The sequence below is a fragment of the Pan paniscus genome, chromosome 19 (assembly GCF_029289425.2).
Source record: "Pan paniscus chromosome 19, NHGRI_mPanPan1-v2.0_pri, whole genome shotgun sequence".
Classification (NCBI taxonomy): Eukaryota; Metazoa; Chordata; class Mammalia; order Primates; family Hominidae; genus Pan; species Pan paniscus.
The window spans coordinates 90,712,471-90,736,655 of record NC_073268.2 but is presented as its reverse complement, the minus strand read 5'-3'; the positions used below and the strand labels follow the sequence as shown (position 1 = coordinate 90,736,655).

The 24,185-nt window shown below is 48.4% G+C and overlaps 2 protein-coding genes across 7 annotated transcripts in view; one reads left to right on the top strand and one right to left on the bottom strand.

Moving 5' to 3' along the window:
• RAB37 (RAB37, member RAS oncogene family) overlaps positions 1-24,185 on the bottom strand; it is a 78,784-nt gene that overhangs the window by 48,269 nt on the left and 6,330 nt on the right. The window lies entirely within an intron of this gene.
• Positions 1-24,185, top strand: part of LOC100977992 (CMRF35-like molecule 1) — a 43,698-nt gene that overhangs the window by 15,332 nt on the left and 4,181 nt on the right. For 3 of the 5 annotated variants that reach the window (XM_063599376.1, XM_003813337.5, XM_003813336.4), the window contains exons 4-7: positions 1,534-1,646; positions 3,777-3,799; positions 4,135-4,269; positions 4,743-23,757. In XM_063599376.1, the coding sequence (XP_063455446.1) occupies positions 1,534-1,646; positions 3,777-3,799; positions 4,135-4,269; positions 4,743-4,898 (427 nt within the window). In that variant the 3' untranslated portion in view covers positions 4,899-23,757. The remainder of the gene's footprint in view (positions 1-1,533; positions 1,647-3,776; positions 3,800-4,134; positions 4,270-4,742; positions 23,758-24,185) is intronic. The other 2 variants (XM_063599378.1, XM_063599377.1) reach the window with 2 other exon arrangements.

The following is a 24,185-nucleotide window of genomic DNA, read 5'->3' as shown; positions in this document are numbered from 1 at the left end:
ACACGCCACCCCACCCGGCTAATTTTTGTATTTTTTGGTAGAGACGGAGTTTCACCATGTTGGTCAGGCTGGTCTTGAACTCCTGACCTCAAGTGACCTGCCTACTTCAGCCTTCCAAGTTGCTGGGATTACAGGTATGAGCCACTGTGCCTGGCCTGTTGCAGAATTTTGAGAAAGAGAGGGGTGTGCTTCGACGTTTGGTTCACAGGCCCCCCGGCTGCTGTGGCAATGAGCCACTACAGTAGGGCCTGTCAGTGTCCTGTGGCCGCCGTTACGAGTGGCTCAAAGCAAAAGAAATACGTTCTCTCACAGCTAAGGAGGCCAGGAATTGGAAATCAAGGTGTCACCAGGGCTGTTTCCACCCTGGGGGCTCAAAGGGAGAGTCTGTCTCATGCCTCTGTTCCAGCTGCTGGTGGGCGCCTGCGATCCTTTGTGTTCCCAGTCTTGTGGCGGCATCACTCTGATCCCTGTCTCTGTCGTCTCATGGTCTTCTTCCTGTGTGTGTTTATGTGTCCAAATTTCCCTCTTGTAAGGACACCAGTCGCCGGATCAGGGCCCATGCTAATCAACTATGACCTCATCTTAACTTGATTACATCCACAAATAGGTCACATTCACGGGTCTGAGTGGATGTGAATTCGAGGGGAAGAGGATGCTATTCAACCCAGTAGAGAGGGCAGGTGTAGAGGCAGGAGGTGTTTTAGGAGTCCGCTGCCCTACAGTTTCTGTTAGGCTTCTAGACACATTAAAACCACCTCAGGGAACCCTTTTCTCCTTTTAAAAACTATCTTTTGTTAAGGCCGGGCGCTGTGGCTCATGCCTGTAATCCCAGCACTTTGGGAGGCTGAGGTGGGCGGATCATGAGGTTAGGAGTTCGAGACCAGCCTGGTTTACATGGCAAAATCCTGTCTCTACTAAAAATACAAAAATTAGCTAGGTGTGGTGGTGGGTGCCTGTAATCCCCGCTACTTGGGAGGCTGAGGCAGGAGAATCTCTTGAACCTGGGAGGTGGAGGTTGCAGTGAGCCGAGATTGTGCCACTGTACTCCAGCCTGGGTGACAGAGCAAGACTCTGTGTCAAAAAAATGAAAAACAAAGAAAACCAAAAACAACTATCTTTTGTTAAAATTCTTAAATTTTAAAAACTTTTATTTTAGCTTCAGGGGTACATGTACAGGTTTGTTATATCGGTAAATTGCATGTCACTGGGGTTTTGTGTACAGATTATTTTGTCACCCAGGTAATAGGTATAGTATCCAATAGGTAGTTTGTAGTTTTTTGATTCTTTGCTTCCTCCTACCCTCCATCCTCAAGTAGGCCCTGGTGTCTCTTGTTCCGTTCCCTTCTTTGTGTCTATCTGTACTCATTGTAAACCCATCTTTGAGGATCCCCAGGAGTGAGGGTTCCCAGGCTGCAAACTACAGACCTGCAGCTCATCAGGTGTGTGGCCCTCCCCTGCTGCTGGCTGGGTGGGATTGGGCTGAGAGGCAGGTGGTGAGCCTGGGATGCAGGGGACACTTGCCATTGTTTCTAGGCACAAGCTCCTGAAGCTCAGTGTCCTCCTGCCCCTCATCTTCACCATATTGCTGCTGCTTTCGGTGGCCACCTCACTCTTGGCTTGGAGGATGATGAAGCGCCAGCAGAAAGGTGAGAGGACCTGGGTGAGGCTGGGCTGAGACTGGGCCAGGTGGCTGGGGATGTGGCATCTGGGAGCTATCTGGTCCAAGGGATTACCCACACAATCTGGAAATGGCACAGTCCCAAAGGCGCTCGGCAGCTGGCAGTGCCAGGGGACCGGGGGGCACCCTGGAGCTTGCAGGGGAGCCCCAGGAGGTTTTGGCATTCGCCGCCTGCCCTGCACCTCCGTCCTTCCCCTTCTCTTCTCTCTGATCCACCTCCCTCTCTCTTTCCTGGATTGACTCTTGGTGGCATAGGTGGCAATGGTCTTAGGTGGGTGGTCCAGTCTGAGGTGTCTAGACTAGACGCTAGAGTTGGGTCTATGTGGTTGTCAAGGAGGTACTGAGCTGACATGGAATGGGGAGGGAGAAACAGACACAAACACACCAGTGGACGCACACACACACGCGCGATCACGGGCACACACACTGCATGGATCCCACAGTGCATGTGCACTCATCACATTACACAAGCATGCACACACACACACACACAGCCCTCCAAGTCTGATCAGGAAATTGGAATGGCCTTTCCTTCTGTCCCTCCCCTGCCCACTGGACTTTCCCAGGCTGACCTACTTGCCCTTTGTGAACTAGCTCTTCAGGGAGGAGCCTCTTGGCGCAGGAGTCTACACTCACACATCATGAGGCCTGGCCTCAACAAAACCCCAGTTGTGTGAGAATGTGGCTTCACTTCCACATTCTCACACAATTGTACCTCTTTCTCTTCTAGAACAGCTGGGTCCTAGCTCTCACAGGGTTCCCTCCAACACTTCTCCCTCCCCACAGCCTGGGAAATCTTTCGCCTGGGAAGAGGGGAGCCTGACTCTCTGTTAGTTTGTTTTCTGTGATGCTTTTTCAAAATTAGAGCCTGACTCTTATTCACCACTTTTTCTCCCAAATGTATTGCCCACGGCCTAAGGTCTAAGTGCTTTCTGTGTTCTCCAGCATCTAGACTTTTGAAACCAGGGGAAAACCCCCCATTTCTTTGTTGTCCCTACAGCAGGGATGTGGGGCTGGTGGCTGGGGAGGGGAGAAAGAAGACAGGGACCAGCAACCACCTGAAAATCAGTCCCAGTGGAAAAACAATCCAATCCAGTCGCTGGGTGTCATGGCTCATGCCTATAATCTCAGCACTTAGGGAGGTTGAGGCGGGAGGATCACTTGAGGTCAGGAGTTCGAGACCAGCCTGGCCAACGTGGTGAAACCCCTTCTCTACTAAAAATGCAAAAAAATTAGCTGGATGTGGTGGCACACATCTGTAGTTCCAGCTACTCAGGAGGCTGAGGCAGGAGAATCGCTTGAACCCAGGAGGTGGAGGTTGCAGTGAGCCAAGATCGTGCCATTGCCCTCCGGCATGGGCGACAAGAGAGAAACTCCATCTCAAAACAAAACCAAACAAAACCAAACCAAACAAAATCGGTCCCTACTGTGCCGACCCAGCTTGCACATTCTACTCGGGGTTGGGGGGCAGCTTGGTGCATTCCTGTCTCTGCAGACAACTTTTACTGATGGAGCACCACCTGCCCAGCACAGCCAAGCACCCAGGTTGTAAGGAAGGGACAGGCCCAGCCACCCTGCAGCTTACAGCCCACCTGAGGACTAACTAGAATTCAGTAGGACGAAGATGATGAGACAGACATAAAGCAAGTGCCCCCCGGGGGCCCGGGAGGGGGATTAGACAGCCTGGGTAGCTGCAGAAGGCAGGCATGACTTTGAATTGACCCCTGAAGGATGAATCAGGTAGAGAGACACGGTGGAATTCCAGGCCGAGTTGGGATTCTGCAGAAGCAAACTTACTCCCAAGGGAGCCGATGGCTGGCAGGGCCACCCGATCAGCTGAATGCACAGTTCTATGATGTGGGGAGCAGGGGGCTGGGGTGTCCCTCTTTTTCAGGTGGAGAAGTGAAAGGTCAGAGAGGTGATATGACCAATGTCACAGACTGTGTCATCTGAGGAATCAGAATTAGAACCAGGTCCCTGTCTCTGAGCCTGGACCCAATTCACCTCTTTTCTTCCATATTTCTCTTCCCTAGACCTGGGGGTTCTTGTGAGTCTGGGGAATGGGCTTTCTAATTCTGAATTGTTGTTTGTCTTTTAGCAGCCGGGATGTCCCCAGAGCAGGTAAGATAACCCCCAAGGTTGGACCAGAGAGACCAGGCAGCTTCTTTCCCCTTCCTCATTTTCCATCTCTCAGAAGGTCCAAAATATCAGAGAAGTCCTGTGCCAAAGTATCCTGTCCTCATGGCCCCCTGCAGGGCCTGGGGGCTGAGGGCCTGGAAACAGCCAGGGGGACAAGGGCTGAGGAGTACAGGAGCCTGAGAAGTGGAGGACACGGAGGGAAATGGGAGAGGGGCACCTGGGGAAGTGGAGAGGCTCTCGTCCCGTCCCACCGTGGAAAAAGAACCTGTATCCACAGACAGATCTTGTGACTCCCCAGCCTGTGTTCCCTGTCCCAGGTACTGCAGCCCCTGGAGGGTGACCTCTGCTATGCAGACCTGACCCTGCAGCTGGCCGGAACCTCCCCGCGAAAGGCTACCACGAAGCTTTCCTCTGCCCAGGTTGACCAGGTGGAAGTGGAATATGTCACCATGGTGCGTCCTCCATGGGGGTGCTGTGAGGCTGGGGCAGGGGGACACAGGCCTGCTGTTGCACCCCGTTGGAGGGTGGGCTTTCTCCTGCTCATGTGGGCATAGAGGAGGCAGGTGTGGGGCAAAGCCATAGTCACTGCAGGACTCGCCTAGGAGCTCCCCCAGGCGAGTCTCAGCCCTGGGGACACAGGGACTGGCAAACACAGTCCCCACGCTGGGCAGCAGAGTCCCAGACAGGCTGAGTGACTTGGGATTCCACAGGAAATGTGCTGCACTGGTGCAGGGTTGGGGGAGAATCTGTTCTGTTGTGGTTGAAGCTCAGGGTGCTTGGCAGAGTGAGGGGGGAAGCTGGAGGGCTTGAGTGGGATTAGAAGCCCTGAATGGTCCACCCCCACTATCCTCCTCCGAGGGCTCCTCTGCCCCGTGACCGTCACTTCCTGCCGTCCTCTCTGACCTGGAGCCCGCCTTTGCTGCAGGCTCCCTTGCCGAAGGAGGACATTTCCTGTGCATCTCTGACCTTGGGTGCTGAGGATCAGGAACCGACCTACTGCAACATGGGCCACCTCAGTAGCCACCTCCCGGGCAGGGGCCCTGAGGAGCCCACGGAATACAGCACCATCAGCAGGCCTTAGCCTGCACTCCAGGCTCCTTCTTGGACCCCAGGCTGTGAGCACACTCCTGCCTCATCGATCGTCTGTCCCCTGCTCCCCTCATCAGGACCAACCCGGGGACTGGTGCCTCTGCCTGATCAGCCAGCATTGCCCCTAGCTCTGGGTTGGGCTTGGGGCCAAGTCTCAGGGGGCTTCTAGGAGTTGGGGTTTTCTAAACATCCCCTCCTCTCCTACATAGTTGAGGAGGGGGCTAGGGATATGCTCTGGGGCTTTCATGGGAATGATGAAGATGATAATGAGAAAAATGTTATCATTATTATCATGAAGTACCATTATCATAATACAATGAACCTTTATTTATTGCCTACCACATGTTATGGGCTGAATAATGGCCCCCAAAGATATCTGTGTCCTAATCCTCAGAACCTGTGACTGTTACCTTCTGTGGCAGAAAGGGACAGTGCAGATGTATGTAAGTTAAGGACTTTGAGATAGAGAGGTTATTCTTGCTGATTCAGGTGGGCCCAAAATATCACCACAAGGGTCCTCATAAGAAAGAGGCCAGAAGGTCAAAGAGGTAGAGACAAAGTGATGATGGAAGTGGACGTGGGTGTGACGTGAGCAGGGGCCATGAATGCCACAGCCTTCAGATGCCAGAAAGGGAAAGGAATGGATTCCCCTGCCTGGAGCCTCCAAAATAAACCAGCCCTGCCCACGCCTTGACTTGAGCCCATTGAAACTGATCTTGAGCTCCTGGCCTCCAGAATTGCAGGAGAATAAATTTGGGTTGTTTTTAATAAGCCACGAAATTGGTGCTAATTTGTTACAGCAGCAACAGGAAACTCATACGGTATGTGGCAGTTGCCCTTCCTTAGATGCTTCCTATGTAGTAACTAATTTAATCCTCATGACAACCTTGAGGCACTTCTATTACTGTCCCCTTTTTACAGACAGAGAACCCTAGGGATGGAGAGGTTCAGTGACTTGAACCAAGTTTAATGGCAAGTAAGCAGATGAGTTGGAATTTGAACACATTTGACTCCAGAGCCTGGAGTCTGCACTGTTTGTATAAGGAGGATAGTGTGTATGTGCATGTGTCTGCATGTGTGTGTGTGTGTGTATACACATAGACTGCTGCTCACACAGGGATCATGCTCATTTACAGATGCTGGACTATCTTTTTTTTTTTTTTTTTTTGAGAAAGAGTCTCACTCTGTTCCCCAGGCTGGAGTGCAGTGGTGAGATCTCGGCTCACTGCAACCTCTGCTTCCCGGGTTCAAGCAATTCTCTTGCCTCAGTCTCCCAAGTAGCTGAAACTACAGGTGCCTGCCACCGTGCCTGGCTAATTTTCATGTTTTTAGTAGAGATGGGATTTTACCTTGTTGGCCAGGCTGGTCTCGAACTCCTGGCCTCAAGTGATCTGCCTATCTCGACCTCCCAAAGTGCTGGGATTATAGGTATGAGCCACCACACCCAGCCAGAGTTATTATCTTTATTTTAGCAATCTGACAGCCTTCCTTCCAGAAAGTACCCTGAACCCCACCACGTCTCATCATCTCTGTGGTTACCAAGCCCACAATGATTGCTAGTCCAAGCAACCATTCCCTGCCTGGTCTTCCTCTTTCATTCTCTGCCATGGAGTCCATTCTCGTCCCAGCAAACAGAGTGATCTATTCCAAGCACAGACCTGATTACTCCCTGCTTATAGCCTTCTGATGGTTTCTCTCCCAGCCTGCAAGTTCTCAGGGGATCCATGGGCTGCTGGCTGCCCCTTCACCCCCATCTCCATCCACCCTCCCTCTCAAAGGCTCTGCTCCATGCACACCAGATTTTCTTCTGTCCTTCTAACAAGATAAGGCTTGCTCCCTTCTTAGGGCCTTGGTATTTGCTATTCCTCCTTTCCAGAATGCTCTTCCCGCAGACTGGTGAATAGTTAGCTCCTTTTTATCATCACATTTCAGCTTAAATGTTACCTCTTAGAAGAGGCCTTCCTTGGCCACTTAGGGGGCAGTGGCCCCTGCAGCCCACCTCCAATTTCTCTCTGTCTTGTTGCTCCGCTTTATTTCCTTTGGTGAAATGACTTACGTAGTGGGGTCTGTGTTTGTCATTTTCCCCATCTCCACTAGGCTGTGTGGTGCCTTAAGTGGGGACTTTGTCTCATTCACTCCCATATCCCCCGTGCCTACTTACTGTCTGGCACATGGTGGGTTCTCAAATGTTTATTGGTTGACTCAATGAATAAGCAGTGTATTAGGAGTAGAAGGCAAGCTCTCAGAGCACAGGCAGCGGTGTTCACTATTCTGGCAGGGCAGTCCTGGGCCAAACAACCTAAGGAATTTCAGGATTGACTGCCCAGAAGCATGACGGGGACAGACTCCTTTTTCCTCTCCTGAAAATTGAGGAGAGATGAGGGGCTACGATGTCCTCTGGCTGGAGGACAAAGGTCTATCACTTCATCTAGGTTGATTTTTGTTGGACAGGGGGATTGTAGGGAGGGGCTGGGGATAAAGTGTCAGGGAAAGGCATCATGGCTTGGGAAGAGATGACGAGCTATCCCTGAGCACCACAGGCCGTTGACCCAGCAGGTAGGAGGCTGTAGGCATGTTTAGCAGTCCATATCAGTGTGTCCTGGGGTTTGCCTGACTTCTCACAGCTATGGACACCCCAAGGGCATCTGGCATTGGTGACCTTGGTGGAGAGATCCTGCTCCCATGACCTCAAAGATCATTCCCTAGAATTTCAAGGGCTTTTCCGCTCTGGGGGACTTCATGGAGCCCAAGCAAGCTTGACTATTCTTGAGCTAGTCATCTAAGCTGGTCAGGTCAGAGTGAGACTGTTTTTGACAGACTGTTTTAAATTTACAGAGCAAGAAGCGCCCACAGAGAGATCTTAAAATGGAAAAGTTCAAAGCAGAGCCAAATTAGAATGAGTCAAGGTATAAGAATAAAAGTCATAACATGGCCGGGCGCGGTGGCTCATGCCTGTAATCCCAGCACTTTGGGAGGCCGAGGTGGGCGGATCACAAGGTCAGGAGATCGAGACCATCCTGGCTAACATGGTGAAACCCTGTCTCTACTAAAAATACAAAAAAATTAACTGGGTGTGGTGGCGGGTGCCTGTAGTCCTAGCTACTTGGGAGGCCGAGGTAGGAGAATGGCATGAACCCAGAAGGCGGAGCTTGCAGTGAGCTGAGATCACGCCACTGCACTCCAGCCTGGGTGACAGAGCAAGACTCCGTCTCAAAAAAAAAAAAAAAAAGGCATAACATAAGGCCTTAGATCAGAGCGTAACTGTGCCATTTCAACGATTGTGCATAAAGTGGATTTATTTCAGAGTTTATTTCAAGCAGCCAGCACTACCCAGAATGTATAAGTATATGCTTATGTTGGATAGAAACGGATTCATCTTTTCTGGTAATATACAATCATAGATCCCAGTGAAGATTATTGCCATGAAACTTCTGACATTAAGCTAGACGCACAGGGAAGACTAGAATTTAGCTCAGTTTGGCTTGGCTGGAGGAATTGGGCTGCTTCTACCTTCATCTGGATGGTGGACATGGGCTGCTGAAGAGCAGTGAAACAGCATGGGAAGACTGATCCATTCTGATCCCTTTTGGTTGCCTTAGTCAAACTTTGAAAAAAGGTGTCTACAGGCTGGGCATGGTGGCTCACGTTTGTAATCCCAGTGCTTTGGAAGGCTTAGCCAGGAGGATCACTTGAGTCCAGGTGTTTGAGCCAAGCCTGGGCAACATGATAAACCCATCTAAGGTTACTGGGGTTTCCCTCCCTTGGTTTTTTGAATTATTAATTCTTAAAGATTCCGGGCCAGGCATGGTGGCTTACAACTCTAATCCCAGCACTTTGGGAGGCCAAGGCAGGTGATTGATTGAGCCCAGGAGTTCGAGAGCAGCCTGGGCAACACAGGGAGACCTACAATAATTAATTAATTAGCTGGGTGTGGTGGCGCACGCCTGCAGTCCCAGCTACTCCAGAGGCTGAGGTAGGAGGATTGCTTGAGGGTTGCTATCTCTACAAAAAAATTAAAAAAATTAGCCAGGCGCCTGTGGTCCCAGCTACTTGGGAGGCTGAGGCAGGAGGATCAGTTGAGCCCTGGAGTTCTAGGCAGCAGTGAGCTGTGATCATGCCACTGCACTCCAGCTTCGGTGACAGAACGAGACCCTGTCTCAAAAAAACGAGGAAGTGTCTACAAGAGAGAATAGATTACTGCATATACTGTTTTTATCTAAAATTCTAGCCCTCTGAATTGGTGGCAGTCTGAAAGGGACCTTTTTATGTTCTCAGAAATAGGTTGACAGTCATGAGCCAGTGCAGCCAATTCCAGAGCTGGACAGAGCAGATCTCTGCCTTGTGGTCCTGATAGGAAGTGTCTGGGTTCTCTCTGTGCAGTGCTATGACTGTAGGAGTCAGCTGCTAATCCAGCCCGGTTTGCTCAAGCCTGAGCTAGAGTTTAGAGTGCTAGAGAAGTAGCTGGGGCGAGAGGAGGGAGGCAGATATACGCAAGAGGCAGGAAAGGAAATTGTTTCATAATGTCTACAGATTTGTATCTGGGTGTCGTCTCGGCCGTATCCCCGCACCCCATCCTGACTTTGCTAAGGCAGAATTTGGGTGGCTGGCCAGCACGTTTATTGCAAGAGGAACCATCTTAAATATGGTTCCTCAGGTCTGAGTGAGGATAGCATTTACTATCTTGTTATATGATTTCCAGGAAAGCACATTGTGTTAAAACAAACTCCAAGATTTCTAAGCACTCAATCCTGATTGAGTGCCTAATTATTTATAGCCATCTAAAGTTGCTGGGGCTTCCCTTCTTGGTTTTTGAATTATTAATATTTAAAGATTCCAGGCCAGGCATCGTGGCTCATGCCTCTAATCTCAGCACTTTGGGAGGCCAAGATGGGTGATCGATTGAGCCCAGGAGTTCGAGACCAGCCTGAGCAACATAGGGAGGCCTACAAAAAGGATATCTCCACCAAAAATAAAAAATCAGCTGGGTATGGTTGTGCACGACTGTAGACCCAGCTACTCCAGAGGCTGAGGGGGTAGGATCGCTTGAACATAGGAAGTTGAGGCTGCAGTGAGCCGAGATCGTACCACTGCACACCAGCCTCAGGGACAGAGTGAGGCCTCATGTCAAAAAAGATTCCACTTGATAAGCCTGTAAGCTTTGGACAGCCTCCTTTTGAGAACTATGTGCATATCATTGGCTTTCAGAAGATAGTACTGTTTGAGAGTAGTTGAGGGAGAAAAAAAAACTACTGAGTTGGCAACCTCCAAAATCCATGAGTAAGATAAATTTGCGTTGAAGTGAGGTGAAAGGCTACCTTTGCTTGACATCTTGAAAAATAGAGCTCAAAGCTGTTTAGCCTTGGAAAGGAGAGACTGCTGGAATCGGTTGATTTCATGTACCAATAAATTTTTTAGATTGGCAAGGACAGATACAGTGATCAGCCTTTTATTTTACCAAGTAGGCACATTTTTTTTAGCTTTTTAGTTTTCTTTGCCAAAGTCAAATATGTCTGAACCAAGTAGGTAAATTCTTATTCAATTTCACAGGAATTGGTAATTGGTCAGTTCATTGAAAAAGTTTGTTAAACCAGGAACTCATAAAAGAGATATACTGTATTTTTTCTTTTCTTTCTTTCTTTTTCTTTTTCTTTTTTTTTCAGACAGAGTCTTGCTCTGTCACCCGGGCTGGAGTGCAGTGGCGCAATCTTGGCTCACCACAACCTCTGCCTCCCGGCTTCAAGCGATTCTCTTGCCTCGGCCTCCCAAGTAGCTGGGATTACAGGCATGTGCCACCACACCTGGCTAATTTTTGTATTTTTAGTAGAAACGGGGCTTCACCATGTTGGTCAGGCTGGTCTTGAACTTCTGACCTCAGGTGATCTGCCCACCTCGACCTCCCAAAGTGCTGGGACTACAGGTGTCAGCTACCACACTCGCCCACACCTGGTTAATTTTGTATTTTTAGTAGAGACAGGGTTTCACCATGTTGGCCAGGCTGGTCTTGAACTGACTTCAAGTAATCCATCTGCCTCAGCCTTCCAAAGTGCTGAGATTACGGATGTGAGCCACTGCGCCAAGGCTATTTTTCCTCTACATGTTTTATTTTGACTTAAAATATCTAAATGTATAGTTATTAGCAAGTATTTTGATGTAGACCTAAAGCCTTTGCTTTGCTTACAAGTCTGCTGAAAAGTGGGGCCCATTGCCTTTCCTGAAGCACAAACCACACACACATGATCCTGGGGTTTCAGTTCCAGTTTCTTTAACATGAAGCAAGAAATTCTAGAAACTTATGAAGCCACCTGATTGCAAAATCTTTCTTCATTTTTATGCATTTCTTTCCAATATTTTACAGTTCTCTCATTCATTCCTAATTTGATAACATTTTAAAAAGTGACAGGCTTTTATAGTGTCTTTCCAAAGCACTCAGTTTTTGTAGAGATAACCGTTCTCTTTTTTTTTTACACTCTTATTTTATTGGTCAATAGTCTTTCTGTTTAAATTCCTTTGTATTTTCTTTTTCTTTTCTTTTATTTTCTTTTTTTTTTTTTGAGGTGCAGTCTTGCTCTGTCACCCAGGCTGGAGTGCCGTGGCGTGATCTCAGCTCACTGCAACCTCAGCCTCCCAGGTTCAAGCAATTCTCCTGCCTTAGCCTCCCAAGTAGCTGGGATTACAGGCACCTGCCACCATGCCTGGCTAATTTTTTTGTATTTTTTAGTAGAGACAGGGTTTCACCATGTTGGCCAGGCTGGTCTCGAACTCCTGACCTCAGGTAATCCCCCTGCCTTGGCCTCCCAAAGTGCTGGGATTACAGACGTAAGCCACCACGCCCGGCCAATTCCTTTGTTTACAGGTGAATTGATTCAAGTACATCATTCTAGTTAACACGTATGACCAGCATAAGCAAGTATGGGCCCAAATGCATTCTTGTTAACCAGGTACCACAACTGTGAGAGCAGAGAAGAGCCTGCCAGCTGTGAGCACTCTGTGCCTCAGGCTTAGTCAGTGTGCTCCAGTAAGAGACTGACGGGTATTGGTTGACCTAATAAGTTGGTTAAGTGAGGGGTTGCTTAACAAAGTTTCTATTCAACAATCCATTGTCACCATAATTTCATAAAAGAAAGGAGCTTTGAGCACCCCAAGTCTCAGGATAATAGACAGTATTTCCTGAGAAAGGACAGTTGGTAACTTTATGCCAACATCTACTGATGTGTGTGTATCATTTCCTACACATCAGTTGGTACTTGTCAGGGGCTGGTACTTAGGTATGGACTGAGAATTGGCAGCCATGGATCCGGTTCACACTGTTCTCCAGGCATGGACCCACTCGATCACATCTCCACTGGTGTAGTGAGGCTTCCCCTGAGGGCCTCTAGTGACCCTCTTTGTTTGGAGGCTGATGAAGGTTGTCACTAATGAGAGCTGTGGAGCTCTCCAGTAGTTGTGAAAGGGCCCCTTGAAGCAATCAGATTCCCCCTGCCCCAGCACAAGCCTCTTCCCCAAAGTAGTCCACTGTGACCATATCCTCACATGGCCCTGTCCTGAGGGTCTGCAACTCTTGCATCAAGAAAGGGTGACTCGGCTGGGTGTGGTGGCTCACGCCTGTAATCCCAGCACTTTGGGAGGCCGAGGCAGGTGGATCACCTGAGGTCAGGAGTTTGAGACCAGCTTGGCCAACATGGTGAAACCCCATCTCTATTAAAAATACAAAAATTAGCCGGGTGTGGTGGCGGGCCCCTGTAATCCCAGCTACTTGGGAGGCCGAGAAAGGAGAATTGCTTGAACCTGGGAGATGGAGGTTGCAGTGAGCCAAGATCGTGCCATTGCACTCCAGCCTGGGAGATAGAGCAAGACTCCATCTCAAATAAATAAATAAATAAATAAAAATAAAATAAATAAATAAAATAAAATAAACTGAATAAATAAAAAGAAAAGGTGACTGACTCATTTGTTTTTCTGAAGGTACCTCTGAGGAGGGGCTCAGAATTAAGGGAGGGGAAAGACTGTCTCCCAAGGTCAGAAATACAGGAGGGACATTCTGCACTCTTGTGTAGTAGAAATCTGCTATGAGCAGAGCAGAGCACTGGCACTTGTTGGCATTTACATGCAGAATGCTGCCCTCTATCAACGACACAGAGGGTTTCCACGACAAAGAAGCAACAGGTCACAGACCCTGATCTCAGCTATACTGCCCGGTGCCTTCCCTCAGTTCAGTGGAAAGAGTTGTGAAATTCAGACGGTGCACTTATTTCAAACTTCACACAGCCTCTGCAAAATTAATAATAAGCAAAGAAGGACTGTGCCCCAGAGACCTCGCATCCTTGCACTGTAACATCCAGCTGTCTGGCAGGTGGCAAGGGAAAGAACCAGTGGAGATGTAGGTACAGTATGTCAGCTTAAAATACTAGAAGAGGCTGGTTGTGTGGCTCATGCCTGTAATCCCAGCACTTTGGGAGGGCTAGATGGGTGGATCATTTGAGGTCAGGAGTTAGAGACCAGCCTGGCTAACATGGCAAAACCTCGTATCTACTAAAAAAAATACAAAAACTAGCTAGGTGTAGTGGTGTACGCCTGTAATCCCAGCTACTCGGGAGGCTGAGGCAGGAGAATCACTCGAACCCAGGAGGTGGAGGTTGCAGTGAGCTGAGATGGTGCCACTGTACTCCAGCCTGGGCAACAGAGCGAGACTCCGTCTCAAAAATAATAATAATAGGCCGGGCTTGGTGGCTCACGTCTGTAATCCCAGCACTTTAGGAAGCTGAGGCGTGTGGGTTGCCTGAGCTCAGGAGTTTGAGACCAGCCTGGCCAACATGGTGAAACCCCGTCTGTACTAAAAATACAAAAAATTAGCCAGGCATGGTGGCATGTGCCTGTAACCCCAGCTACCTGGGATGCTGAGGTAGGAGAATTGCTTGAACCTGGAAGCAGAGGTTACGGTGAGCCGAAATGGCACTACTGCACTCCAGCCTGGGTGACAGAGTGAGACTCTGTCTCAAGAAAAAAAAATATATATAACAAGATATGAGGGCAAATGGGAGAGAACGTGGAGATAGAGTGAAGGAGAGTCTGCCCAGGGGCAGTGCTGGTGCTTGCAAAGCTTGGCTTGCTTTCCTGGGCTTCTTACCCTGCACTTGGGTTGATGGAGGCAAATCCCCAGGGGATGCTGTTGTTTGCTCCTCCACTCCTGAGACCCAATTAACGGTGACTAACTGCATTTGGGCCTGCTTCATCTGAGCAGCTCTGCACGCAGGGTCTTGAATCCGCTTTGTGAATGAATATCTCCCACTGGCATTGATTTTGCTTTGGTGTTTATCCTGGGCCAGGCTGAGATTGTCGCCTGGGCTTCACTGGCATTTCTGGAGGTCAGTGATAAAGGGGTTTGAGGGAGCTTCCAGTCCAAGCCTTCCCTTTCCTAAGGACCCTGGGAATCTAGGGAGGGATAAGCAGAAGAGTTAGGGTCTGGAGTTGAAGCTTGGATTGGGGTTTCTCTTTTATTCCCTGCTGAGTGCCCTTGAACAACCACTGAATGTCTCTCAGATCTCTTTTCTCTTCTACGAAATGGAGTATAACTAAAAGTGCCGCAGACCCATCAGGCTGTGATTTCAAAGTAACCAAACTGGGGCTGGGTGCAGTGGTTCACGCCTGTAATCTCAGAACTTTGGGAGGCCAAGGCAGGCAGATCACTTGAGGTCAGGAGATCGAGACCAGCCTGGTCAACATGGTGAAACCCTGTCTCTACTAAAAACACACAAAAAATTAGCTGGGTGTGATGGTGCACACTTGTAATCCCAGCTACTTGGGAGGCTGAGGTGGGAGAATCGCTTGAACCCAGGAGGCAGAGGTTGCAGTGAGCCGAGATCGCGCCACTGCACTCTAGCCTGGGTGACAGAGCAAGACTCCATAGCAAAACGAAAACAAAGTAACCCAGTTAACCTTCTGTCCCATGGCTATCTTGCAAAGTGGATCCCAGCTACCTATAGGAGGCTTCTTTTTTTTTTTTTTTTAAGGCAAAATGTTAGCATTTAGTAAATATAGATGGTAGGTACATGTGTCATTTTCTTTTTGTTCTTCTAGTTTTTGTACCTTTCTATGAGTTTCAAAATTTCAGAATAAACCATGAATTTTCATTTATCTATACAATGGAATTCTATGTAGTGATTAAAAAGAATGAAGGTAAAAATGTGTATAACAAAATTCCTATGATGGATCTATCTATCTACCTATCTATCTATCTTTCTATCTATCTATCTATCTATCTATCTATCTATCTATCTATCTATCTATCATCTATCTATCTCACACATATGTATAAATAAACACATGCATGTATTTTTACATGGCAATTTCATTTTCTTTTTTTCTAAGGCAGAACCTTGCTCTGTCACCCAGGCTTGAGTGCAGTGGCACAATCTTGGCTCACTGCAACCTCTGCCTCCCAGGTTCAAGTGATTCTTCTGCCTCAGCCTCCTGAGTAGTTGGGGTTACAGGCACCTGCCACCATGCCCGACTAACTTTTTTATATTTTTAGTAGAGACGGGGTTTCGTCATGTTGGTCAGGCTGTTCTCAAACTCCTGACCTCAAGTGATCCAGCTACCTTGGCCTCCGAAAGTGCTGGGATTATAGGCGTGAGCCACCTTGCCCAGTCCATTTTTATTTTTAAGATATGTATTTTGAAACACTGGCAACACAGGAAATTTTTTCTTTGTTTTTCATTTTTCAAATTTTGCAATTAAATATATTAATAATAATGGCTCTCTTGGCTGGGTGTGGTGGCTCACGCCTATAATCCCAGCACTTTGGGAGACTGAGGCAGGTGGATCACTTGAGGTCTGGAGTTCATGACCAGCCTGGCCAATACCATCTCTACTAAAAAAAAAAAAAAAATTAACAGGGCTTCATGGCACACATCTGTAATCCTAGCTACTCAGGAGGCTGAAGTAGGAGGATCACTTGAACCTGGGAGGCAGAGGTTGCAGTGAGGAGGCAGAGGAGGCAGAGTGCATGCCACTGCAGTCCAGGGTGACAGAGAGAGACTCGTTTCAATAAACAAATAAATAAATAAAATAATGACTCTCATTATTCACTAATAGCCACCAATACAAACTTATTGTTTTTTCAGCACAATGCTCAGATCACAAACATGACCCCTGTCTACTTCTTCCGCTGCCTCTATCACAGCCACTTACCCCTGAGGACTTGGCCACCCACCTACCTTCGGACTGTCTGATCTGCCTTCCAGGCCACACTTCCTGCTGCCCGTGACCCTTGCAGATGCTGTCCTGGGGACGCAACCACCCCTCGACAGTGAATGCCACTGTGGTGCTGCCCACTCCTTTGCCATCTGGCCCAAAGCATAAGATGACTCTTCCCTGGTTACTCGAGGCACATCCAAAACCAGGAGTGGTGTGAGGCCATCAGAAGGCAGAGGTGCCCCAGGGAATAGCTCAAAACTACCCCACAGAGCCAGGCTCAGACCTTGCAGGGGTTTTTATCTGACAGCAAGAATGGCTATATAAAATAAAAATACAGGGGTCCTTGTACAAACATTATTAAGACTTTAAAGATGGCAAATGCAAAGTGTTAAACCAAATGCAGGGCCCTTCTAAGTGCAGGGCGTTATGTGACTTTGTAGGTGGCATACTCATAAAGCTGGCCTTGTTTGGTGCTTTTCTGCCTCACTTCTCATCTGTGTTCATGTAGCCCTGGGCTGACATGCCCTACCCAGCAATGGAAAAATTCAGGTGTCTCCATAGCAGCTAACTATGGTCCTTAAGAGAGGCGGAAGAGCTTCCCCTCATTCCTGTCTGAGCTCCGTCAGCTTCCTGAATCCTCATTCCCTGCTCCAATCAACCTCTTCCCTGGCTGGTCCACAGTTGGATCATCTATTTCCTTCAGAGAAAATGCTACTCCCACCCATAGAGGGAGGTCTGGCTCTGCAGCCCCAATAAGCCTATCGCTTCATAGGGTGACAGCAGTTTATTTCCCAAGTCCAGTCATTAATAATCCAAATCCAGTTATTTAGTCTTAAATGACACTATGTGTGAGGCACCAAGAGGCCAGTTCAGGTGGGACTGTGACAAGTTCTCTTCATTTCTTTTCAGGCACTTCTCATTAAAGATTTAAAAATGCTGGGACTCAGCCTTGCCCGGGATTACCATGGGACGTCTGTTGTTTTTGCATGGCTAGCCTCCAGTTGACACCATCCCATTTGCCCTGGAAACCATTGTCTTCCACTCTTTTTTTTTTAAGATGGAGTTTCGCTCTTATTGCCCAGGCTGGAGTGCAATGGTGCGATCTCGGCTCACCGCAACCTCCGCCTCCCGGGTTCAAGTGATTCTCCTGCCTCAGCTTCCTGAGTAGCTGGGATTACAGGCATGCACCACCACAACCGGCTAATTTTGTATTTTTAGTAGAGAAGGGGTTTCCCCATGTTGGTCAGGCTAGTCTTGAACTCCCGACCTCGGGTGATCCACCCGCCTTGACCTCCCAAAGTGCTGGGATTACAAGCATGATCCACCACGCCCGGCCCATTTTCTTCCACTCTTGATCTACAGGGCTTGGGTGGGATTGACTCCACCTTCGGGGTGGACATGTGACCCGAGCTTAAGCCATCCATCATGTTCTACCCTCTGGCTATAGTATTGGTTCAGGGGTGGGCATGTGGCTATTTCAGTCTCCAGTGAGTATTGGGTCTAGGACTTTGGTTGGAATTGGGAGCTGTGAGGATGTGATCCTGGGGCTGCTGTCAATAATGGGGCCCCACGGGGAGAAGCCTGCCTGTGAATGGAGCCAAGCCAGAGAGAAAAATGTGAGAGAGAGAGACAGAGAGTGAGGCTGAAGTCACTGAGAGTCCCTGGGTCCAGCTGAGCTCGATGTCAGCTGCACTCCCTAGGCTTCTCTGGTACAGGAACCAATGAATTCTCTTTTCGGCTTAAGCCAATTTGAGTTGGGTTTTGTCACTGGAAATCGAGAGTCCTGATCACAAGATTTCCCCTTTTGCAGTGAAGAATAATGCCTGTTCTCTTTACATACAGTGCTGGGAAATTCAACCAAAATGATTTATATGCAAGTTTTCTGCAAGTTGGAAAGTGCTGTTGGAATGGAATGACCTAGGATGTACAGCTGGCTAACAGCAGAGACAGGGATAAAGCTTGGTTCTTTGGTACTCAAAGCCCAGTTCTCTTTCTCTGCTAATGAGCTGCCTCCTACTCTAAGAAAATCAGTGAGCATGGCAGAAGGTGGTCAGGACAGGTGGTGGACAGGGCAGGTAGTGAACAGGATGAGGGTGAAGAGGGAAGGCAGTAGACAAGACAGGTGGTGGACAGAACAAGTGATGGATGGGGCAGGTGGTGGATGGAACCAGTGGTGAACAGGACAGGTGGTAGACAGCACAGGTGGTGGTCAGGACAGGTGATGGTCAGGGCCTATGCTATGCTGGTTCTCACGTGTCTGCTGTCTGGAGGAGACCTGGTTTCAGGGAAAGGAGAGTGAGGGTCCTGGAGGACATGCCTGCAGAGCTCATCTGGCGTGCCCCTCTGTCTTTCCCAAGCCTCTCTTTGTGTGCCACACTGTCATCCCAAGGGCTGGGATCCTGGTGTTTTGGGTTTGGTTGAGTGTTTTTCAGCCCATGTCTTTGGAGATGGTCATGGAAGGGATCCAGCTTAGTTTCTATGTGTTGGACTCTGCCACGATTGGACAGGGGTCTTTGCACTGGGCACTTCTCAGAAGTGCAACAGGAGTCTCTTCCTTTCTTGGACATGGGCTGGAAGGGATCCCTGTGTTGAGGGGCTCAGAGCCCTCTGACCTTCAGAGGTGGGGCCCCATCCTGGGACTTTGGGCTTTATAACCCCTCAGATCAGTCAATCAGCCAGGAGCCAGAAGTTGGCAGCCTTGAGAGCTGCAAGCATTTGACCTGGTCCCCAAGGGCTCAGCTTCCCACTATATGGGACTAGAGGTCTTTGACCTTCATGGGCACCAAGGTCCACATGGCACACTGAGCTGCAGTCAGATGTGGCCTGAGCCATCTCTGCCTGTGCCATCCCTCTGATCCACCCAGCCTGCTGGACGCAGCTCCTTGGGGAATGAAGAGTGGGTTTTGTTCCTGGGGACTGGCATGTGGTGCCCAGTAAATGTTTGCCGAATTGATTCTCAGGATTCTCAGGCAGAAATATCAGATTTCAAGGGAAGCATGTGGACAGGGGTGGTGGTGGGATATAAGGAAATGTCCCCAATCACCTTTCTACTCTTCCATGGTTCTTGCCCCTGAAACCCAAGTCCCTAAGGCTCTGACACAGGCCTTGAGTGAGATAGAGGAAGAAGTATGAAATGACAACTCTGGCGATGATGAACGGAACATCCCTTCCCTTTCCCTCCCCATAACCAGGTCAAGTCCAGGGAATTCTCAAGCTCAAAGGCAAGGAGTTCTTAAAGGATTGCAGGAAATACAGACCTGGAGAGAACAGAATGACTGCCCGGCCCAAGGCAGTTAAATATATACAGCTGAGGGAGGCAGAGGTGGGGCAAAGGGTAGGGGAGAGGACCTAAGAGTAGAAGGGGCCGGTGGGATCGTAGATTGAGGCTGTCCCTATAGTGTAGCCAGCTACCAACTCATGTCAGCCTGATAGCATTAAACATTTGAATCCTCCAAGTTCCATTTTTTCCCCTGGATTTCATGCTTAGTGAACAATCTCCTGATTATAATGTGGCTTGGCATCTAGGGCAATACATGTCTTGTGAGTCTGATTAACATCAGCCTGACTGGAGAGATGGAGCCACTCTTGAGTGAGTGAGCAAAACCAGCTCTACAGAGCTGAAGGCCACACAATGGTCAATGCCTTAAAGTAGTGACCATCTGTGACCCTCTTGGTGAAGCCCCTTGTCCTCTCCTGACTCTATCCCTCTGCCTGTCTACCTTGCTTGGATTTGACTATAGGCAAATTTCTTAATGTCTCCGTGCCTCAGTTTACTCATCTGTAAAATGAGATTAAAATAGGGTTGTTGTAGGATTAAGTGAGTTAAGAGATGCTAAGTGCTTAGAATATTACATGGCATGCAAGTGCTACCTAAGGGTCTGCTGTAATGATTCAGGCTTCCACAATGCTGGCTATGACCTTGAGCAAGTCAGTTTTTTCTTTCTTTTTTCTTTTTTTTTGAGACAGAGCCTTGCTGTGTCATCCAGGCTGGAGTGCAGTGTCGCAATCTCAGCTCACTGCAACCTCCGCCTCCTGGGTTCAAGCAATTCTCCTGCCTCAGCCTCCTGAGTAGCTGGGATTACAGGTGCCCGCCACCACACCCAGCTAATTTTTGTGTTTTTAGTAGAGACAGGGTTTCACCATGTTGGCCAGGCTGGTCTCAAACTACTGACCTCATGATCTGCCCATCTCAGCCTCTCAAAGTGCTGGGATTACAGGCATGAACCACCACGCCCGGCCATCTGGCCTTTGTTTCCCTGTCCTATTAATATGGACATTAATTAGTTTAACAGTAACATCTTCTGGAAAAAGCATATGTTAAGTATAAAATGTCTTGGCATATATTAAAGTGTTTCGTAAACTGTAAAGTACTGCAGAAATAAACCATATGCTTATTTGGATAATGTATTGGGAACAATTATTAGTCTTACTGGGTCCCTTTGGATTATAGTGCAGAGATGATTTTTAATATTTCTTACCTGATAACCAAATGAAACCTGAGGTGGGACCCAGAGAAGGAGGAAGGATCTGGGTAAAGGCATGGGGGAGGCGAGGAGGGAGACTCCAGGGGCTGAAAGGGGGTGTCTGCCTCATCTGGACTGTGTACCAGACTTTATTCCCTTCCAAAGCTTACACTGCTTCTCACTGTGAGCTTGGGGAAGGTGTTACCAGTTCCTGACTCTCCCCTAGGGGTACTGCTCTAATAAATGACAGTTCCGATTTTTAATAAACAGAGTTGCTGGGAGAGGGTATGAATGCAAAATTCAAACAGGCGAGGGAGGAAGAGGAGGAGGAGAAATGTTTACTTTGCCTTTTTTTTTTTTTTTTTTGAGACAGAGTCTTGCTTTGTTGCCCAGGCTGGAGTGCAGTGGTGCGATCTCGGCTCACTGCAACCTCAGCCTTCCGGGTTCAAGTGATTCTCCTGCCTCAGCCTCCCAAGTAGCTGGGGTTACAGGCGCCTGCCACCACGCCCAGCTAATTTTTGTATTTTTACTAGAGACAGAGTTTCCTCATGCTGGCCAGGCTGATCTTGAACTCCTGACCTCAGGTGATCTGCCTGCCTTGGACTCCCAAAGTGCTGGGATTACAGGACTAAGCCACTGCACCCAGCCTGCTTTGCTTTTAAAAGGCTCATAACAAAAGCTAAGGGGAGACAGAGAACAAAAACGGATGATCACTGGCCCTGCCCACAGCTCATGAGAGGAAGGGTGCGTATGTGTGCATGTGCAGGCGTGTGTGTGTGTGTGTGTGTGTGTGTGTGTCTGTGTGTCTGTGTGTGTGGTGGCCAGGGGCAGAAGGCTAGCAAGTAAGAGAAAATTTGAACTTAAGCACAGCTTGGTTTAAGATACCTAAAAGCATGTGCATTTGCAAAAGCACAAATGATTAAATAGCATCCTCATGTTGATGGGTAGAAACTGTCTGCTAATAAGCAAATGAGAAGGTGCTAATAAGCAAATGAAAAGGCGCTGATAAGCAAATGAGAAGGGAGGGAGCTGACTTAGAAATCAAGGTCAGGAACCATGTGCTGGGGGAATTCTTGAGCCCTGCAGGTCTCAAGTTATTTTCACTGCACCACTCAAGGCCTTGCTCCCTTTAGGAGCAGGGTGAGGCCTGGTGTCATCAGTTAGGGGTTAATATTTTCCATATCCATTTGCTTGGAGCTGTGTCTCTTGGCCCCAGAAAACCTCCTCTGGTTAAGAGATGGGAGGATGTCCAGGGCCACTCCCAGCTGGGAACTGCATTGCCTGAGTGAGTTAACAAGGAGCTGTGATCTCCATTCGCACTTGCAGTCTCTACGGACTGTTTCTCTTGCCTGAGAAGAGGAGGAAGGAAGCAAGAAGGGTATTGGGATAAATTTAGAGCCACTTCAAATGCCCACTTCAACAATTCTCCAGCCTGGTGCTCACCTCTGGCTGTTTACTTCCACCCAGTAAGGCGGAGTTTCCTGCCCTGAAACTGAAGGACGTCCCTCCTTAGAACAGCTTATAAGAGGAAACATTAGGGCAGCAACACAAGTGAGTCTCAGACATTTTCTCACAAAAGGCCCCAGGGACCACAAATTAAAGGAAAGGATGCTTAGGAGAGGAAAGCCTGGAGAGTTTGGAAAACGACTTTGAGGCGCTGGACCGAGTCACCATCATTTCCTGCTGAGGTTATCCTAAGAGAACTAGCAGGCACCACCACTCCCCACACCAGCTGCCTGCTCTGGGATCTGGGCAGGACCGACCTATCAGCCAAAGGAGTCCCAGACGGCACCAGATTGCCAGTGATGTAATATACACTTCATTTGTTTATCTGTAAGCCTTCAGAGCAAGCAAGAGAGGAAAACAAGCCAGTGGAAATATTATACAGGGAGCAGCTAGCTTTTCTTGGCTTTCTTGTTTGTTCCTGAGCTGACAATAGAAATCTTTGAGAATTGGAACTAGTGCACTTTGAAAACAAAAATCTCTTCACTTACAGGGCATGGATTTTTCTGCGAATTTGGATTCTTTTGAGGACAAATTTGCATACCATTATCATTGTTTCATCGAAAAAAAATAAAAGAAGCACCTGTGGGATAGAGAATGAGAGAGGAACACAGAATGGCGAGTATGGTCTTTTGCTGTTTTATTTGTCTTTCTCTTGTACAATTTTCTGGCAGGGAAGGACAACACTGTTGTATCCAGACCTTTCCCTAGGATTAATAGGTGACAGTCCCATGGGGAGGGAGCTAGCTGATGTGTGGAACTCTGTCTCTCCTGGATGTTAACTTTATTTTTTATTTTTTAATTTTAATTTTTTTTGTGGGGGGACAGAGTCTCACTCTGTCGCCCAGGCTGGAGTGCAATGGTGTGATCTCAGCTCACTGCAACTTCTGCTTCCTGGGTTCAAGCGATTCTCCTGCCTCTGCCTCCTGAGTAGCTGGGATTTCAGGCATGCACCACCACGGCTGACTAATTTTTGTATTTTTAGTAGGGACGAGTTTCACCATGTTGGCCAAGCTGGTCTCGAATTCCTGACCTCATGATCCACCTGCCTCAGCCTCCCAAAGTGCTGGGATTACAGGTGTGAGCCACCGTGCCAAGCCTGGATGTTAACTTTAATCAGAAGCCATAAGTGAGAGAGGACATTTCAAATTGAGTCAGACAGGACCTTTTCTTCCTGGGTCATTCCCTTGCAGCTACCCGTATCTTTCTTAGGACACTTCTGGAATTATATAAAAGTATAGCCATTTGTGTGCATGCCTTCTAGGCCACAGGCTTAGTGAAGATGGGAATCATTTGCACCTATATTCTCGACAATGACCAGCCTAGTTCTTTATGCTTTGGAAATGTCCAATGCATGTTTGCTGAATGAATCGATGAGGCATACGGACTTTTGAGGGACACAGAAATTACAAGATGGGTAGTAGAAGAAGGAAGTGAAGAATAAGTGCAGGAGATGGGGGAGAGTGGCAGATATTACCTGCTTGCCTTTTCCTTTCACCCAGAAGAGGTGTTAGAGCAGTCGGAGGAAATGGACATACTTTGGAAGACAGAGACCTGGTAATCCCTTTTCACCCAAGAAGAACCAAGCCCGGATGAATGGATGAGCAGCTCACGTTTTTCTGCCCCCCACCCCCAGTCTTTCTGAGACTGACTTTGTCCTAGGAATTGTTCGTCCCTCTGGAAGCTAGTCTGGTATGTGGATGTTCCTTAGAGCCCTGGTGATGGGGAATTAGGAAGTAAGTGCTTGAACTGAAGCCCTTTTGTCCTAATTCACTGGTATCTGGGGCAAAAGCTTGCCCTCTCTGTGAAAATGAAATGAAAATCTTTTCATTTTCTGGGAGCTCAAGGTCAGACCCTGGCACAGTAGGGACCCAATCCGTGGGCTGTTCCTGAACCCCTACCCCGTACCATTGCCCTGGATGGCTCTTGAAGCTGGTGGCAAGAGAGAACTGAGAGTTCTCTAAGGAAAAGAGCAGCCAGGTTGCTCCTTTGTTTTAAATTATTTAGCTGCACCAAATTTTCAGATTTGTGGCAACAACAACTATATTTAAAAACTCCAGGCACATGATGGATGAGCTCAACGTTTTCAGTCAGTTCCCAGCTTCCAGCCCACCTTACGG